Source organism: Ursus arctos, unplaced genomic scaffold (assembly GCF_023065955.2).
Source record: "Ursus arctos isolate Adak ecotype North America unplaced genomic scaffold, UrsArc2.0 scaffold_18, whole genome shotgun sequence".
In the NCBI taxonomy this organism is placed as follows: Eukaryota; Metazoa; Chordata; class Mammalia; order Carnivora; family Ursidae; genus Ursus; species Ursus arctos.
This window is the reverse complement of record NW_026622852.1, coordinates 40,516,244-40,536,332: the sequence shown is the minus strand read 5'-3', so window position 1 is coordinate 40,536,332 and position 20,089 is coordinate 40,516,244. Positions and strand designations below refer to the sequence as shown.

Genomic DNA, 20,089 nt, shown 5'->3' with positions numbered 1-20,089 from the left:
TTCCATCACCTATGTAACTAACTCCCTGTATTATAGCCTTTCAGTTTGAAATACCTACAGTGGTTTTTCACCCCGATGGGACCACAACTGATACAGACACGGACAAAGAACAGGCAGAAGCGCAAAAGAAGATGTGGAGAATACAACACCGAGGAATAACCTCTGTCACCACCTCACATTCACTGAAGGCTCGCTACGTATCAGGCCCTACTCTAAGTATGAACTCCCGGATCCTCACATCAGCCATGAGCTAGAGGTGTTTCTGCTGTCCCCTCTTTACAGATGAGGAAACTGAGGCTCAGAGAGGATAAATGATTGGCTGTTACAAAGACTGCAGGCAGGCAGAGCTAGGATTCAAACACAGACCAGCCGGGCTCCGGAGTGCCAAGCTGAGAGAGTTTCCGGCAGGATTTACTCAACAGCGTCAAGTGCTGGCGGGAAAAGAGGTCGGATTAGACGAGGACGGTGAAGCGGCTACCGGATCTTCCAAGAAGGAAGCCACGGGTAAAGTCAGACACCAGACAGCAGGGGGTGGAGGAGTTAGCCGGCAAGACGAGAAGGGCAGGCCATTCTTTCAAAAAGTTTGGCTGGGAAGAAGAGCCACAAAACAGATGATGAGATGGGGAAGAAGCAAGCCTCACAGCAGAGTTTTCTTTACTCCTGGTTTGTTTTACAAGCGAGGGCGACCTGAGCATGTTTAAATATCGACGGAATGAGCCAGGCGAGAGGGAGTGTGAAGACACAGGAATGAATGAGGACGATGAACAGAGCCAGGTCTCGGAGAGGCCACACAGGGAAGGCCCCACGGTTCAGGAGCGGCCTAGAATCCTTTCTATGGTACCTGGGGGCAACCAAGAAATGATGGCTATGGATTCGGATCATTCCGTAGTCTGGAAAAAGGAAGTTCTTTTATGGTGGCTTCTATCTTCTCATCAGCACAATGGGAGGCTGGAGTAAGGGGCGGAAGGTGTGAGGAACAGAGAACAGCTTTAGCTCAGCCATGGTGCACAATGGGAGCCTCTGTGGAAAGAAAGGAGCGCCCAGCACCACTGAGGCCCCTGCTGGGGTTGGTACCCGTGAATCGACACTGGCAGCCATTCTCAAGGTGTGTTCGCGCCCTAGGTGTAGGCAAAAGACCTGAACCCGTGGAATGATCCAGGCTGGGTGGAAAGGAAGGAGAGCATGGGAATGGAGGAAAGGAAGTAGCAGGAGGAACTGATGAGATGAGCCATGCACTGTGAAGGACGGAGGTGAAGAGAAGCAGTCAGGAAACAGGTGCAGTCGGTACTTGCTGACTGGGAGGAGGGGAAGGCAAGAGACGATGAGATCTGGTGGCATTAACTCAAACCCAAACCATTCTGGGTATTACAACACAAGGGTGTGGCCAGGGAGAGGAAAGCTGAGCTGAGAAAGAGGTCCAGGTGTGTGGAGATAAAGTCCAGAAGCTGATAGTTTTGAAGGTTTGAACAGAGTCCCTCGAGGGGAGGGCATGATTTGAGAAGACAGTGAGTTGAGGTCTAGAGATTTTTTTTTTAAAGCTTTTTTTTTCTTTTTTTTTTTAAGATTTTATTTATTTATTCGACAGAGATAGAGACAGCCAGCGAGAGAGGGAACACAAGCAGGGGGAGTGGGAGAGGAAGAAGCAGGCTCCTAGCGGAGGAGCCTGATGTGGGGCTCGATCCCATAACGCCGGGATCACGCCCTGAGCCGAAGGCAGACGCTTAACCGCTGTGCCACCCAGGCGCCCCTAGAGATTTTTTTTTAAGATTTTATTTATTTATTTGACAGAGAGAGAGAGAGCACAAGCAGGGGGAGCAACAGTGGGAGAGGGAGAAGCAGGCTCCCCACTGAGCAGGGAGCCCGACGCAGGGCTCAATCCCAGGACCCTGAGATCACGACCTGAGCCAAAGGCAGACCCTTAACCGACTGAGCCATGAAAATCTAGAGACTGTAACGCACGAGAAGCAGGGGAGTTAGAAATGACAGGGAACGAGAAGGTCGTGGAAGTCCTGTAAACTGGACGCTTGTTTCTGCTTGTCCCCCATTCATTCATCCCTCCTCTGTGAGCAGCACCCTGATTCTGCTTTGGAAACCACCTCCATCCTCCCCAGACACACCCGGGGCTTCTAAGATACTAATAATGTTCTCTTAAGCTGGAGGGTAGGAGGAACATGAGTATCTATTATTCTTTAAACTGGATAGATACATTTTGTTCTTCAAACGCTTTATATACTTTACGGGTAGATTTCACAATTCAAACACACAGACCTACAAAAAATTTCCTTTCTCCGCTCTCTAAAGATAAGGACCTGGTACAAACCTGGGCAATCAGAGTTAACAAAGCTTGGTTTTGGTGCCTGACCCAACTGAGGCTCATGAGACACCAGCCCAGGGCTTTGGCTGGAGCTATCAGGAAAGAGGTACTCTCTTTCAGATGAAATTGAGAGGCTTATTTGTAGAACATAGCCCTTCGCTAGCTTGAGAATAAAACTAACACAGAAGAAAGCAGAGCCAAGAGACAGAGAGTGATAGACTTCCGAAATCATTTGAATACCTAGTTCCAGTCACTCCTGAAGCCGAATTACCTGGGGCTTTCCAAAAACATAAGCCAGGAGATTTTTTTTTTCCTGTGCCAGTTTGCATTTGGTTTATGTCCTTTTAACTAAAAGGAAATGAATTTCAGTGGAATAGCCAAACAAAGGATTCTCATTTCAACAGCCCATGTGACCCTTTACAACACGTAAGTCAAATCACGCCCTTCTTCTGCTCAAGACCCTGCAGTGGCACTTAGAGCAAAGGCCAACATTCTCAGGGTGGCCTATGAGGCCCTACACAATCCGGACCCTCCCCTCTCTGCTGCCGGCCAACAACTCTCCATTGTCCACTCTGCCCCAGACACAGTGGCCTCTGGGCTATTCCATAGCACACCAGGCAGATGCCTGCAGGCCTCTGATTGGGCTGTTCCTTCCAACTGGACACTCCTCCAGACATCCACTCGCTAACTCCCTCCCTCACCTCCTCCGCGTCTCTACTGAAACCTCCAGTTCTCAGGAAGGCCTATCCAAATCCTCCCACAGCCAGTGATCCTGAACCCCCTCCCCAACCTACTTTTTCTCCCTTCCATAGCATTTATTACATAACATAGGACGTGCTAAGAAGGACCCAATGAGGGCAGGGGTCTCCAACCGGCTGACTCATCTCAAGTTCCTTGGACCAGTGCCTGTCTCGTGGTAGGCCCTCAAATATGTGAATGAACCAATAAAATGACATGGGCCCCCAGGGAGAAGAGCTTGGTTTGTAAAGGGCAGTGGGGAGAAAGGACGCTGACACCCATCTCCTGATCCTGATAGTGAAGCAGACGAGGAAAAGACACCTCCATTTTGAAGACTTCGGGAGAAGCAGTCACCAAAGAGGGCAGGAAGCAGGCGGAAGAGCTCAGTGAAGAGGTTGAGGAAGTGGGAAGGGGTGTTAACCACAGCTGGGGCTTGAGTGGGCTTGGGGTATGAGTGTTAGGAAGCACACAGAAGTTGGAGGCTGAGTCAGGGGAGAAGCAGCCCAGAGTGGTTTGCAGATGAAAGTAAGAAAAGAGTCAGGCCAAGTGGTTTATTTACATTTCAGGTAGAGATGAAGGATGTAGTGACAGAAGGCCTGGCGGGTTCATCTGGCATGAAAAGAATTAGTCCTCGCAACCCTTGGGAGAGCGGAAGGATTCTCCCACAACTCTAAGGTTTGAATGATTTTAGAAGTTAGTGGATGAAAAAGCCCATCATATTTGGTGGTTGTTTCCTTCTCCAGCAAGCATCCCAGACACCCCTCAGAAGTGTCTGCTGGACCAAGACACAAGGCTTCCCCGTTCTTGGCAACATCCTGGGTCCACAGAAAGCAACTCCCCTCTGCATAATACAGCAACCCCGTGCCATGAGCAGCCTGTCAAACCCTCATTCTCCAAGCCCAGGACTGACTCTGAACCAGACACCCAGGGTCACAACTCCATTGTCCAAAAAGGCGAGAAAACAGGTTTCTTTTCAAAGACAGATCACAGCACTCAGCTTTCCTACCTGTCCTCCAGTGACCCCATGCTGGCGTGCAGGAGAAAGAGGCCAAAGGGAAGGCTTCCTTCCACTGGTCCTGACTCACCTCGGTTGAATGCTAGCTTCTCTCTACAGAAATTTCTCCACAGTTGCTAGAACACACGTGCATGCCAAGATTCAAGGAAAATGTTACTTCCAGTCAGGGAAAGAAATTGCATTACTTAACCTCTAAGGAAAAGTGGCTTACTATAAATCAGGCCCTTGGGAGTGATGTCATTTCGATGCTTCTTACAGCTGTAAGGAGACTCATTAAATATTCAATAATTAATAATAACGGCTTCAACATGGTCTTTCTCACAGAACTGTCCCCCTAAAGGAAGCCAGCAGTAATTAGACTTGGGCCTGACTTCCCGCCCACCAACAAGATCTTAGTGGCTCAGGGCGTTTGTCCTCCCCGTATTTATTAGTAAAATGCCCATATTTCTGAGACAGGTATCCTCCAAGAGTGGATCATTAAGCAAATGTTTAAACCAGTGGGGGCACCTGTCTGGCTCAGTCAGAAGAACACGTGACTCTTGATCTCAGAGTCATGAGTTTGAGGCCCACCCTGGGTGTAGTGATTACTAAAGGTAATAATAATAACAGTAATAATCATGCATACAAACTTTTTGAAAATAAATAAAATAGCCATCCGTGGCAGCCAGCATTCAAGACGGCTCCCATATTTATACCTCCTGGTATTTATACCCTCTTCCCACTTTGTACTAGCATTGGTCTGTGTGACAAATAGCATATGGCAGAATTATGTCCCTTCCAAGATTAGATTATACAAGAGTGTAGCTTGAGTCCTGGGATCTCTTGCTCTCTTAGACCACTTGTTCTGGGGGAAAACTAGCTGCTGTGTCAAGCAGCCCTATGAAGAGGAACTAAGGCCTGCCACCAGCCCAGTGAGTGAACTTGGAAGCTAATCCTCCCCCAACCCAGCCTGCAGATGACTGAAGCCCTCGTCAACACCTTGACCGCTACCTCAAAAGAGACCTGAGGTCAGAACCACCCAGCTAAGCTGCTCCTACATAATACTGTTGACCCGCACACATTATTTTCAGGTGCTAAATTTTGGAGTAATTTGTCACACAGCAATAGATACTTAACTCACTATCCTGAGAAGGAAACAAGGTTTAACTTGGGTCCCTGTCCTACATGCATGTAGGAACCATTTCTCGGTCTAGAAGAAAGCAACAAATTATTCATTCATTCACTCAACAACTACGGACTGAATGTCAAATATGCACAAGGTATTTCCAAGCAGCATAACCATTCATATAGTTTATCATCTGTAAAATAAAGAGAAATAATCACAAACAGCCCTCCCCCCAACACACACACCTCAAACTGCTCAATCCATTGGTTTCGTTAGCTTTTTAAGCTTTTTTGCTCCTAATGCTCTACTCCCCACTCTTGGCTTTCAAAAAACTCTTTTAAGAAGGTACGTCAAGTTCCCCTCAATAGCTATTTTGAGTGTTCGGTGCACTAATACTCATTTTTATTGTACCACATGCCCTCCCATCTATGGGGGAAAGAATTAGGTCCTCTGATTCCATGTAATATTGGGACTAGGAGGAATTCATGTAGTATTTAACCGGGAGGAGGGAATTCTGATCACAAGTGTTAAGAACAATTCTAATTTCCGCAATTAGTGAGTAGGTGGGCACCACAGCGCTGACAGAATCACAGCTCAAGTCTGGTCACAGCTGAAACGGAGGGTAGGGGGATACCGCCCCTCACCCTTCGTCGGACTCTGCTGTCTCTCAAAGCCGCACCAGGATTATGCTGCTCGAAGAAAATCAGGGGCCTCCTTCTGCACAAAGAAGGTCAAAGGGCGAGCTTTCTCTCCATCAACCACAAAACGGGCCTCTGCCAAAGCTAACCAGTGCGGAGGGCCGTCAGAGGTGAACCGAGCCCCAGACAGAAAACCACAGCGAGACGCTCCCCTCGCCGGCTGGGGTCGGAGTCACGTGACTCCTCAGGGCACACAGCAAACCTAAACAAAGATCACGCCCCACAAATGACTCTGACAGTAAGACCAAGGCTGCCAGTCCTATCACGGAAAACCATTAACTCTTGCTCCTTTGCAGTCCCAGGAAAGTGGGGGAGCTACAAGTTACCCGGCAGCTCAGCCTTCGGGGATGCACCCGGAGGAACTTGGGACCCCATTCCCGGACACACGCGCCGGGCACCGCACACCCGCCACCGGCCCCAACACGCGGGCAGGACCCCTCCCCACCAGCTGTCACCGGCGCCCGCGACCCGTCACGGCCGGCATGCCCGCCCCCTCCCGCCGCTCTCCCCGCCCCCCTCCCGCCGCTCTCCCCGCGGCTGCGACCCCGCGGGGGCGGCAGGGAGGGCCGCGTTTTCCTAAGGCTCTGGGGCCCAGGGCACACCCGCCCCCGGACAGGGGCGCCAGGGTGGGCACGGCCCGGTGCCCGGAGGGAGCTCCGGGTCCACCATCCCCCCCCGCAAAAGCGAAATGCGCCTCCCGGTCCCCAGCCCCGTGCGCCCCACCTTGTCGCCGAAGCTGCGGGCCATCAGCAGGTCCGGGCTGGGCGTGCTGTCGCCGCCCACGGCCTCCTCGCTGCTGGAGCCGGCCAGCGGGTGCGGCATGTCGAGCAGGGAGTGGGGCCCGGTGGACTGCAGGCCCTTGGGGGGCCCGCCCGACATGGCGCGCACTGCTCGGGAGGCGCCGCCGCCGCTTCCTCCTGTGCCCGCCGCGGCGGGGGCTCCCCCAGCGCCCGCGCCCAGGCCCCGCTCGCGGCCGCGGTCGGTCGGAGGCCCTGCACCGGCAGGGCTGGGAGCCGCCGCCGCCGCCGCCGCCGCCGCCAGCCGCCGGCTCGTCTGTGGCCTCGCGGGGCCGGGCGGAGCTGCGGCTGGGCTGGGCTGCTCCGCACCGCGCGCCCCGGCTCCGCGCCCGAGCCCGCCGCGGTTCGCTCGCACCTTGGCCGGGGGCGCCCAGCCCGCTCCGCCACGCCGCCCAGCCCGCTCGCGGCCCCGCCCCCGCGGCGCCTCGGCCGGCCCGGGAGGGGGAGGAGGCGGGGGGGGAGGAGGAGGAGGCGGGGAGGGGAGGGGAGGAGGATAGGAGAGGGAGGGGAGGGGGACGAGGAGGCGCGCCCGAAGCCCCGCCCGCCGCCCGCCGCCCCGCAGGAAGTGCGCCCTGAGCCTTCGGCCGCTGTCCTCCGCGTGGCCAACCTTGCCTCCGAGAGGCCGCGCTGTGGGGACCGCGCGCCGTCCGCAGACAAACGCTTAACGGAACTCAGCGGTGGAAAAAGACGTTGGAGCATCCTGTTCCATTCCAGCCGCGTTGGCTGAGGCGTCCGCGGCAGCCACGCGGGGGGCTGGGGGCTTTGGGGCCCGCACGTGAGTCGGGATCTTCTGGCCTCGAAGATAACGCGCCACGCATTATAAGAACGGCATAAAAGGCTCCGGGGCGCAGAGGAGCTGGAGGACATGGGGTGGGGAACCCAGAAGGGAATTCAAGGAGGCTGTGGGAGGTTTGTTCCCATGCGCGCCGAGATCCCCAGGCCATCTTGCTTCTGTGGTGAAGCCCACTTTGTGTAAGGCTAAAACCTCAGTGAGCAGCAGAAAAGAAAGGGAGTGCTGGAAATGATGTGTGATTCAAACTCACACCTTGACCCAACTGCCTTTTGGGAGAACCGTATTTTTCATGCGTTTGTGCTTCCTTTCCAGGCCTTTGGCTGAGCTGAATTCTCATTTTTATTTGTTAGCAGAGTGGAAATAGTCAAGGCGTTCCTTAAGCTCTGGGGTGGAAGTTCGCCTCCTTTTCCCACCTTACCTGTCTCTGCATCTTCTTTTCTTAGGACCGAGTCAGTGGAGGGCATCCGTCCGCACAAGAAGAGATGGCTTCTAGCAAAGTAAAGGGTAGGGTGGCTCAAAGGGTGAGTGTTCTTGTCGATTTCCAACCTCTTTAGGTTGGTCCAGTTTCACCTGACAAATTTTGAAGCTGGTTCACCATGTTCTCCGCCACACCTTTATCGCAAAACAAGTAATACTTAAGCAGGAAGAGAATGCAGAGAGTTGAATCTGACCCAAATATCACTCAGAGACTCACTGAGCTTCAAAGAGCTTCCCTTATTTCCCCTGGTGTCATGCACTGGGCCTTAGCCCTCACATTATCTTTTCTCTCCCCGACATGGGTCTGCCTTGGTGGGGGGAGAATAGGATTCAGAGGGCACCGGGAACAGTTTTAAATGCTGCGTCTGTCTACATCACAAGAATGCCAATGTCTGGTCCTCTTAGAGGTGGGTAAAATTAATACTTTCATATTCAAGGGCTGCTTACAACTACTACAGACCCTATTAACTGTTTTTATTAGCATCAAAATAAATAGCATGGCTGTAACTGGAAATGAGTGTTCTATAGATGGATAACATAGGTGTCTCTTACTGAATAGTGTTACTTATTTTAACAAGCAGACCACCTTAACATAATAGAGATCTTACTATATGAAGACTCAGCTTTCTTCTCAGGTCACCAGGGAAGCGTGAAAAGAGAGCCCCGTTTGGATTCCTGCTTAGTCACTACAAGTGGGTGACCATGAGCAAGTTACCTAACCTTCACGAACCTGTGTCCTAACCTAGAAAGGAGGGAGCAGGTGATAATAGTTGCCTTGGTGGCGGTTGTGGAATAGCATATTCGGTATGTAACATTCCTAGCAAAATGCTGGTGATATTCCCTTCCTCTCCATCAGCTTTTCTCTACTATTGTTACAAAACGGTAATCCTAGAGTTTTCCTGACTGAACTTGCTGCACTCCAAACTCCTCTATTTTCTTAGTTTGGGTCAGAGTACCATTTTCCTGTGTTCCTACCAAAAACAAACACACCACCACCACCACCACCACCACCACCACCACCACCCATACCCCCCCCCCCAAGAAAACCAGAGTTCCTAAAAGGCCATATGAAAGACTTTATTCATTTATTTTCCAGTTTCCTGGTAGGTCAATGGCATCTGGCCACAATGATCTGGTGGGTAGTCATCAAAACTAAAGAAAGTGAACTTCTATGGAAAACAGTTTGGTATAATGTTTCCACCATTCAAATTTAGCCCAGGACTGCCTATTCATACTCACCACTTCCTGTTGTATTTCAGTGTTCCTTGTGGTGGGAAATTGTCCCTGAAATAACATTAAGTGTCCTAGAGTATGTAACTATGCTTCTGCTGAAAGTTTTCAGAGCAACATGGTGGGAAGGAAGAAATGTGAAGTTTTTATATCTGAACAGCAGGTTGTAATGTTTGTTGGAATTTATGGAGGGAAGCTTGGATCTCCAGGGCTGAGCTGTGAGGAAGAATGCACTGGATGTTATGTGCCTGGGGATATGGGGGAGATGCCACCAGAACCCAAGAACACAGGATGGTATGGCGCCTTCCACCATCCACAGGGAATCTTAGGTACCTAGGCTGGCACTTTTCGGGAGACAGGACCTCGGACCCCGGAATTTGGTAAGTTTGCCAAGCTGGAATCCTGTAAACCTCACTAGCAAGTCTATCAGGGCTTTCCAGGAGCACCCAGACTTCAGACCTCAGAAACAAAGCAGAGTCACAACAAAGCCTTCTCTCTTCCTCTCCCCTGGTACAGCATGTGCTTAGGCCTTATTCATGTTTGTGTTAGCTGCTTATCCTCTCCTGGTTTTTAATACAATCGTAGCTTTATTTTATATGGCATCCCAAAGCCTGCCTCAAAATAACAGCACCACTTCTGAAGTGGACGGCTGATGAGGACAAAGGAGGTTTTCAAAGAGCATTCACAGTGACATGTAGAAAGCCACAGAAGGCCGTCTCAAACAAGAGGGGCCACTGAGAAGACACTATCGCCAACACGGGCAAAATTGTGTGGACAGTTTGATTCAGCCAGTGATGTCCCAGGAAAAAGGGAGAGCCGGCAGGTCCACTTGAGGCCAGGATCTGAAGAGTTTTGCAAACAAGAAATTGGACCTTGCCCCAGAATGAGCAGAGAGGTTTGTGGGTAAATGAGAGGATCATGTTATCCTTCCATACCGAAACTCCTGGCCCCAAAAGCATAGACTCTCTGGCTGTAGATAATGCAACACAGACCGTGGAGCTGGTGCCTCAGAGCCACCTGTGAATTTGTCCAAATGCACAATTTTTAGACCCCACCCAAGAGAGTCTGATTCTGGGCTGGGCCTGGAATCGACATTTTCCAACAACCCTCCCCCCCCCAGGGGATGCTGGTGCTGATTTATAAACTACACTCCGAGAAGCACCCTCTGAGCTCCGCCCATTTCTCTAAACCTTAAGATGACATTCCCAACCACCTTGGGTAAACAGCATTTTTTAAGTGCTTGCTTTGGAGAAATTTCCTGTTTGCTGAAAAGTTTCTTAAAAGACAAATTTCTCTTACAAAATTCTATTACAGGGACCTTCTGCCCTAAACTTTGACGGTGCTTTTTATGAAGCATCCAGCAGGTGCTCCAAATTCGGGAGAAGAGCACAGACGAACTAATCTGTTGACAGATTCATCTCCTAGCTCTGCCCCTGAAATGCCTCACCGTGGAGTGGGTAATTTTTCAGAGCCCAAAGTTCTTCAGATGGCCGTGCCAGCTCCTAGTAACTGGGCTTCATCCGGCCGTAGCAGTGTCATTCACCACCTTCACAAGGGCACCTGCCCCCGGGCCGTCTTCACAAGCAGGCTCTGGGGGGCGTGGGGGTGTACGTACGCTTCCGTGGGGGCTACCCATTAGAGAGGGGGAGCTGGAGAAGATACACTGCTGACAAGCCCTGGAGACCCTGGCATGGAGTCTCATCGGCCGTGAAAGGAAGGAAAACGTATTTACTGGCTGTGTGCCGCAGGACAGTTTTTGGTTTCTTCACCAGGCATGCGCCTTAAAAGGCATCTAGAAGGTAAACACCCAGACATCCTATGACCCAGTAGTTCCACTCCCAGAACACAACAGAAATGCGTGTGTATATTCATCGAAAGATGGATTTGAGAATCTCCACAGCAGCGTTATTTGTAATAGCCCAAACTAAAAACAATTTACGTAACCGTCAACAGTGGTTAGTAGTCACACAAGGCAGGGGGCGCCTGGGTGGCACAGCGGTTAAGCGTCTGCCTTCGGCTCAGGGTGTGATCCCGGCGTTATGGGATCGAGCCCCACATCAGGCTCCTCCGCTGGGAGCCTGCTTCTTCCTCTCCCACTCCCCCTGCTTGTGTTCCCTCTCTCGCTGGCTGTCTCTGTCGAATAAATAAATCTTAAAAAAAAAAAAAAAAGTCACACAAGGCAATGTGAGCAGCGACCTTGGAGGAACAGCATGGTGAGTGAACCTCACACACACAGTTTTTAAAAAAGTAATGCCTATGCCTAGGGCTGGGGTGGGGGGCCTCGAACTCACCACCCCGGGATCAAGAGTCACATGCTCTACTGACCAAGCAGCCAAGCGCCCCTCACGAACACAATGTTGAATGAAAGAAGCCAGATACAAAAGAGTGTCTACTTGGGGCTCCTGGGTGGCTCCGCCAGTTCAGCGTCCAACTCTTGATCTCAGCTCAGGTGTTGATCTCAGGCTCGTGAGTTCAAGCCCTGCACTGGGCTCCACGCTGGGCATGGAGCTTACTTAAAAAAAAAGAGCATGACTCAATTGTCTGAAGTTCAAAACAGGCACAACTCAAGTGCAGTCACAGAAGTCAGAATAGTGCGAGCTTCGTGGGGGTTTCTGGAGTACTGATAATATTGTTTCTTGATCTGGGGGCTGGTTCACACAATGCTTCATGATCTGTGAGCCTTTATGTTAGGCTTCATTCCAAGTTTATGTAAAAAAAGGCAACTAGTCTACGCTCCTCACTTCATAAACGAAGTTGAGGCCCAGAGATGTTAAGGAACCTGTTCAAGGGCAATCAGCTAGTCCTGCGGTTAAGCGCTTCCTTCCATTCGGATGCGCAGTGCTTCCCATGTGGGCTTGGGCAATACTCCTTTAAGTAAAGGCACCAGGTAAAGGAGTGAGGACAGAAGGAAGCAAAAAGAGAAAGAGCCGTGTCAGCAGCTACTATGTACCTACCAGTCCCTGGCCCCTTCCCCATGGTTGCCCGGTTTCTCCTCCTCCCTCCCTCTGAACGCAGGCTTGTGAGGGCCGCATGCCTGGAGCTGCTACAGCCATCTTGTGGCCGTGAGCGGAGACATCCCCACTCCTCGGGCATCCCGGAGCCGCGGCCCTGGGCTCCAGACTTCAGTAACAAGTAAACCTCCCTACGGTCCCAGGCAGTTGAACTGGGATCCCTGTGGCATGCCGCTGAACTCATCTGGAGGGATTCACAAGAGGAAGAATACCAGCAGGCAAAGACAGCCCCCCTTTCGTGGGCAGCAACGTCCACGGCAATACCACCCCTCTCTGGCCTGCATTCTCAAAGGGGGCAATACTGTCCCCAAAAGGGGTGAAAATTGGTTCTAGGGGTCGCAGTCAGGCAAAAAAAAGTCTTAGAGATTATAATGGATTATGGCTCTCCAAAGCTAACCAACAAAATTTTCTTCTTTAATATTTAATTTTTCTTGTTTGGGCAAATTGAAACTTCACTTTTCTCCCTCAAGGGCAGTGGTAAGGAAAAAAGTGGAGAAACACTGCTCTCTCAAGCAGGAAAAGCTGTAAAACAGAAGAGGAAGAGAGAGTTTCTGGATTCCTAAGGCAGGGGTCCTGAGCCTTTCCAAAGCCTCGGAATTCCACCAGCTCTTTCCAGATCCTTGGCCCAGGCTCGACCATTGTGACAGGTCTAGCCTGGCCTGCTTCTCCCAGGCCCTCCTGTGCTTTGTAACCCAGGTGACAAAGGAAGGTGCAGACCTACAGTCTCATCTTCATTATACAGAGGCAAGGAGTCTGTGGGCAAGAGGCCTCATCTTTCTGTAGGACCTGGGGGCAGTGTAGCAAGATGGTGCTGGGGGCACAGCCAGGAAATTACACTCAGCACCCACACTATTGGTCCGGGTGAGGTGACTTGCTAAAGGCGGGGCCTCCCCCACACCGCCATCTAGATAAGGTAATTGATCACGCTGATACGTCAGGTTCTCTTACTGACAGAGCAGGAGGCTTGGTTTTCCCACTCGGGGCCTCTGGTGATATGGCAGGCGGCCCCTGCCATCACCATCACCAACACCACCCACCCATGAAGAAAATGGCAGATCCAGGAAGCTGTGCTCACCACACATTAGTCTGACTCTCTCTGCTTGCTGGAATAGCAGCCTTTGAGTTGAGGCCAATACATAGAAACTTCTAGAAGTTTTATCTTGTTGACATGCTCGGTTTTTCCAAAATCAAACCCAGTCCCTTGAAAGATTTCTTAAACCACACTGTCCTACACTAGGATGAAGGTTCACTCAGCTTCCAATTTCCAGTGTGTGTGGTGTATCTTGGCACCTCCAAGTCAGTATCCTTGGGAGGTCATCAGTCGTCCCAATCCACTCATTCAGCTGCTGCTTATCAAGTCAAAGCAGATCTAAGTTCTTCCTAGGAAAAACCACACATTCAGTCTCTCAGAGTGGCATCTTAGGAAGTTATTGACGATACAAGTAAAGTAATATAACAGTGAAATGAGGGCAGAGCTGTAGCTTCACTTTGGACACGAGACTTCTGTACAGTCTGAGGGTAAAGGTCTGCTCTGCTAAATTCAGTCTCCATCAGTACCAGTACTACCCAGAACCCCCTAGAAGGTTAATACATGGGTACATGGCCAATGCTGTCTGGGGATGGGGAAATTTTAAGAGGATACCAGAAACTAAATCATGCTGCCATTCCCTTCATTAAAAAATAAATAAATAAAAATCTACACAATTATAATTTGATGTATTAGCATAACTACTAATAGAATAGTATTTTTAAGCTATTGTCATCTGGACAGCTCCTGTAATTTTCCTGGAGTAGAGAGGATGCCTTTTATATATGATAATATCGCTGCTGCTGGTATTCTACCCCACGGGTAAGAGAAGCTACACAGGTCCACTCCCAGCTGAGACCCAGAGGGCCTTAGGCTAGTCGGGCAGGGAAAGATGGTCAAAGGAGTATCTCTCACCTGCAGCTTCAGGTAGTCCAGAAGTCATGAAATTGTGCAGAATTGAGTAAAGTGAGAAGCCAAGATAGAAAAACTAGGGCAAGGGGTCTGAATTGGTCACTAAAGCAAGGGGGGTGGTAGAGAAAAGAACCAGGATTCAAGAACCAGGAACAACAGGTTGAGACAATAAGCCTTCTGGGGGTCTTGAGCAGCCTCTTGGGGCAGAAGCGGATAAGGGATATCATTGTAACCCATTGAACTTGCTGGGATGGGAGGCATGGAGTGGCCAAGGCAGCCAGAATCAGCTATTCTGGAAACTTCTCTAAGCTGGCTGGAGAGTTTGGACAAAGGAAATGACTCTTCAAAATTCATTTCTGAGCCACCCACAAAATTTGTTCAAATTAAGCACTAGGTTGTAGAGACACCAACTCTTTGGGAAAGCAGGATGCTTTCTTGGCCTAGATATACTCCCTCAGGAAGGATGTGGCTAGCAAAAATATTTCCCCCTCCCTTTTCATTAAAAAAATTTAGAATAACTTTAGATTTACAGAACAATGGCAAAGACAGTAGGAGCATTTTCACGTACTCCTCACCCAGCGTCTTCTATTGTTAACACTTTATACCATTCTGGAACATCTGTCATAAGGAGGCAACATTGGCACATTACTATTAACGAAGTAAATGGTATACTTTACTGGATTGTATTCGTTTTTCCCTAGTGTTCTTATTCTGTTACAGAATCTTAACCAGGATACCTCATTATATTTTGTAGACATGTCCCTTAGCCTCCTCTGGTCTGTGGCAGTTTCTCAGACTTTCCTTGTTTGTGATGCCCTTGCTGGTTTTGAAAAATGTCAACCAGGCATTTTATAGTATGCCCCTCAATTTGGGTTTGTCTGTTTTTCTCATGGTTAGACGGGGATTATGGGTTTGGGGGAGGAAGACCACAAAAGTAAAGTGCTGTCCTCATCATATCATATCAAAGGTACATATTATCAACATGATTTGTCATCGTGATGTTAACCTTGATGACCTGGTGCAAGTAGTGTTTGTCAGGTTTCCTCACTGTGGTTACTCCTTCTCCCCACCCCCACCCCTCCCCATACCATAGTCATTGGAAACACAGTGCTAAGTGCAGTTTGGCTCCTTTCTGACCTTTGCAGTTAGGACCCCATTTTTAACTTTTTATTTGAAAGAGAAAGTTTATGTGCCAAGGCAGGTCTCAAAGCATCACATGAGCACACATGCTCTTCCCTAAGCAACCACACATGGGATGATTGGGACTCTGCCTTTTGGGAGTGTTCTTCGTCCTTGCTCTTGCTCTTTGTTCCTGGCCCTAAAGGGTTTATCTTCCCCCGCAAGCCTGTTGAAAGAGAAACTTCTCTCTCACTGATACACTAATCCTTTCCCAAAATCTAGTCAACAAGTGGGGTTCTACTCGATTAGAGACAAGGAGAAGATGGAGAATACATTCCAGATGAAGTAAAGACATAAATGTAAAAATAAAATATTAGCAGAATGTTTAAAGAACCTTGGAGAGAGTAGAGACCTTAAGCCACACGGGAAACCGGAAACCTAGAAGTTGTAAAAGAAGAAAGAAATATTTGACTATAGGAAAATTACGAAAATTTGATACTGAAAATGCCATATGTCAAAAGATAAATTGTGATGGAGAGTGATAGATAAAGGGTACGTGATTTCTTTGGGGGGGTGATTAAATGTTTTAAAATTGATTTTGGAGATGGTTGTACAACCCTGTGGACATAGAAAGAACCACTGAATTGTATACTTTAAATGGGTGAATTGATGGATATATTAATTAGCTTGATGGTGATAATCATTTCACAATGTATGCAGATATCAAAATATCACATTGTACACCTTAATATACACCACTTCTTAAGATTTATTTATTTTAGAGAGAACATGTGCATGAGAGTCAGGGAAGGGGCAGAGGGAGAAAATCCCAAGCTGACTCCCTGCCGAGTGCAAAGCCCAATCCCACAACCATGAGACCATGACCCAAGCCAAAACCAAGAGTCAGGCACTCAACCGACAGAGCCACCCAGGCACCCCCTTAAATATCTACAATTTTTGTCAATTATACCTCAGTAAAGCTGGAAAAAGAGAGTATTAATCAATCAATCAATGGGTGAATTGTATGGTATATGAATTCGATTTCAATAAAGCTGTTACCAACAAAAGACAAAGGATAATCTAGAGAAAATTATCTGTAACACATATGACCCACTACTATTAATATCCTTAAACACGCCCCCTGCAAATTAATAAGAAACAATTAAAAAAATGGACAAAAGAGGGGTGCCTAGCTGGCTCAGTAGAGTATGTGACTCCTGATCTTGGGGGTCGTGAATTCAAGCCTTACATTGGGCATAGAGTTTACTTTTTGGGGGGGGGGAGAAGGGGAAGGGAGAGGAGGAGGGAGAGGGAGAGAGATCATATTAAGCAGGCGCCATACCCAGCACAGAGCCAGAGCTGGAGGTGGGGCTCAATCTCAGGACCCTGAGATCATGACCTGAGCTGAAATCAAGAGTCAGATGCTCAACTGACCAAACCACTCAGACGCCCCTAGAGTGTACTTTAAAAAAATTTTTTTAATAGACAAAAGAATGTAGATTGTCAATTCAAAGAAGAAGAAATACACATAGCCAATATATATATGTAAAAAAATGTTCAATTTCACTAGAGATCTATGAAATGTCAATGAAAGCAAAAAAATACAATTCTCACTTATCTTATTGGCAAACATCAAAAGACCAATAAATTATAATTAGGTGAGGATTTATGCTTTATGAGGCCTGAAATTTAAACAATTTGAGGGCCCTTTACAAGCAAAAGAACTTAAATTTTCACTACAAAACTCAGTACAAAGGTAAATATTTATTTAGGATGAGAAATCACCACAATGAGAAATTTTATGAATTTGATTGCACATATCACAAAAAAATTTAAGTTGCTTAATAACTGCCTGACACATCTCTACAATACTATTCTTTTTCTTTTTTTTTAAGATTTATTTATTTGAGAGAGAGAGGTCGCACATGTGTGAGCGGGGGGAGAGGCAGAGAGAAAGAACCTCAGGTAGACTCCCTGCCGAGTGGAGATTCTGACTCGGGGCTCGATCCCAAGACCCCAAGATCATGACCTGAGCCAAAATCAAGAATCAACGACACTACCCGACTAAGCCAGCCAGGCACCCCTACGATACTATTTTTCATAGTCTTTGGCTGCATATTCCTTAAGAACTTCTTCATAAGACAACTATTTTATAACGTTGTTTTCTATAGAAAGGATAGAAAGATATTGAAGTCTTTCCACTAGCATGGCTGTTTGAAATATTTGCGTTTTTATTATGGATGGTTTAGAAGAGTTTCTTTCAGCCCCAAATCCATTGCTGGTAACGTGCTAAGATCCAGTGTGATACGTTGGCAGCCATAAAATACGTGGCTCCCCTCCCCCCAAACATACCTGCTGTTGGCAGTGCCGCTACAAAGTCCTAACCTCCAGACACAGGAGTTCTTACTGCGTTTCAGGTAAGTTCCAAGTGAGGTCATAATTGCATGTACCGCTTGACCAAAGGATCTCCCGGATAGAACAGAGACACTTGCTTAGAATTCTATCACCTGGATGATGGGAAGAATTTTCTACAAGCCACTCCAAGGCCATACAACCCAAGGTGAAGTGTGAAGGGAGGGAAATTTGGAGTGAAAAGGCACAGTTGTTTTACATGGTTGTGGATAAAGGAACCTACTTTTCCAAATATCACAAAAATACACACCCCAGTGAGCGCATTGCTAAGACTTCTCTCAAGGCCTGGGGGCGGGGGTGGGGGGTGTTGGTAGCAGTGTCAGCCACATGTTCAAGCAAAGAGCCCTGAAACACGCTTCACATGAAATCTGCCTCCGCATCCACTACTAGTAAGGGTACAGGGGGCCAACCGGGTGTCCTCAGTGTCGGCACAAACTTGTGACACTACCAAAATAAAAGCACTAGTCCCTAAGGATATATGTGCAAAGACTTTACTGCAGCGCTGTTTGCAGAGGCAAAGAGGGTGGAAGCAACTTACATAGACATCACTAGGGAAAGGTTGATTGAATTATAGTACATCCACACTCGATCATACAGCAATAAAAAATTAGTTTTATGTATCAGAAGGTCTATGATAGGGACGCCTGGGTGGCTCAGATGGTTAAGCGTCTGCCTTCATTCAGCTCAGGTCATGATCCCAAGGGCTTGGGATCGAGTCCCACATCCAGCTCCCTTCTAGACAGGGAGTCTGCTTCTCTCTCTACTCTTCCTCCCTGCTTGTGTGCTCGCGCGCTCGCACTCTCTCTCTCTCTCACAAAAGCTCTCTCTCATGCTCTCTCTCTCAAATAAATAAAATCTTTTAAAAAAAAGGTCTATGATACATTAATTTTTTTTTAATATTTTTTATAATGTTAGTCACCATACAGTACATCCCTGGTTTTTGATGTAAAGTTCGATGATTCATTAGTTGCGTATAACACCCAGTGCACCATGCAATACGTGCCGTCCTTACTACCCATCACCGGTCTATCCCATTCCCCCACGCCCCTCCCCTCTGAAGCCTGCAGTTTGTTTCTCATAGTCCAAAGTCTCTCATGCTTCATTCCCCCTTCTGATTACCCCCCCTTTCTTTATCCCTTTCTTCTCCTACCGATCTTCCTAGTTCTTATGTTCCATAGATGAGAGAAACCATATGATAATTGTCTTTCTCTGCTTGACTTATTTCACTTAGCATTATCTCCTCCAGTGCCGTCCATGTTGCAGCAAATGTTGAGAAATCGTTCTTTTTGATAGCTGAGTAATATTCCGTTGTATATATGGACCAGTCATCTGTTGAAGGGCATCTCGGCTCCTTCCACGATTTAGCTATTGTGGACAGAGCTGCTATGAACATTGGGGTGCATATGGCCCTTCTCTTCACTACGTCTGTATCTTTGGGGTAAATACAATGGCTGGATCATAGGGTAGCTCAATTTCTAACTTTTTAAGGGACCTCCACACTGTTTTCCAGAGTGGCTGTACCAACTTGTACTCCCACCAACAGTGTAAGAGGGCTCCCCTTTTTCCACATCTTCTCCAACAATTGTTGTTTCTTGCCTTGTCAATTTTTGCCATTCTAACTGGCGTAAGGTGGTATCTTAGTGTGGTTTTGATTTGAATTTCCCTGATGGCTAATGATTTTGAACATTTTTTCATGGGTCTGTTAGCCATTTGTATGTCTTCATTGGAAAAGTGTCTGTTCATATCTTCTGCCCATTTTATGATTTGTTTATTTGTTTCTCATGTATTGAGTTTGAGAAGTTCTTTGTAGATCTTGGATACCAGTCTTTTATCTGTAGTATGATACATTAATTTTTAAAAAGCAAGTGGTGAGATAACATTTATAGTGGGTTCACTATATATGAATGTATATATGGATATATACATACATGAACATAGGTGTGTATAGGTTTATATGAGAATAACAAAAAAAAATGACAGGATATGCACCAGATGGTTAAGGTTTTTATCTTGGGGTGAGGGTGCAGCAGGGCAAGAGTAGACCAGATTCACATTTTCTTTCTACAACTGCATATTGTTTCCTTTTGCACATTACAAAGAGCATTTATTTCTTTTGTAATTAAAGAATTCTAATAAGGAACAATTTTTAAATCAAAGCATGAACCATCTGAGTTAAACATATTTACAATACTTCCTAGTTCTTCTCCAAGGCTAAGCAATATTCTCTGTGTAAGTCAACCTTTTACTTAACCTTTCTCCACTCCTAAAGTGATATAATTACAAGAACTTTAAGATATCTCCATTATATCCCAATTAACAGCACCTAAAAAAATCTCTTATGACAGGTTTCACTTTTTTTTTAAATTTTAAGTAATCTCCACACCCAACGTGGGGCTCGAACTTACAACCCTGAGATCAAAAGCCACATGCTCTACCGACTG

The 20,089-nt window shown here is 47.8% G+C and overlaps 1 protein-coding gene across 2 annotated transcripts in view; it reads right to left on the bottom strand.

The window, feature by feature from the left end:
• SNX30 (sorting nexin family member 30) overlaps window positions 1–7,905 on the bottom strand; it is a 107,806-nt gene extending 99,901 nt beyond the window's left edge. Inside the window, exon 1 of one of the 2 annotated variants that reach the window (XM_057313686.1) lies at window positions 7,879–7,905. In XM_057313686.1, the coding sequence (XP_057169669.1) occupies window positions 7,879–7,890 (12 nt within the window). In that variant the 5' untranslated portion in view covers window positions 7,891–7,905. Of the gene's footprint in view, window positions 1–6,593; window positions 6,885–7,878 lie in introns of those variants that run through there. The other variant, XM_026513763.4, reaches the window with a different exon arrangement.
• Window positions 7,906–20,089: the final 12,184 nt, after the last annotated feature.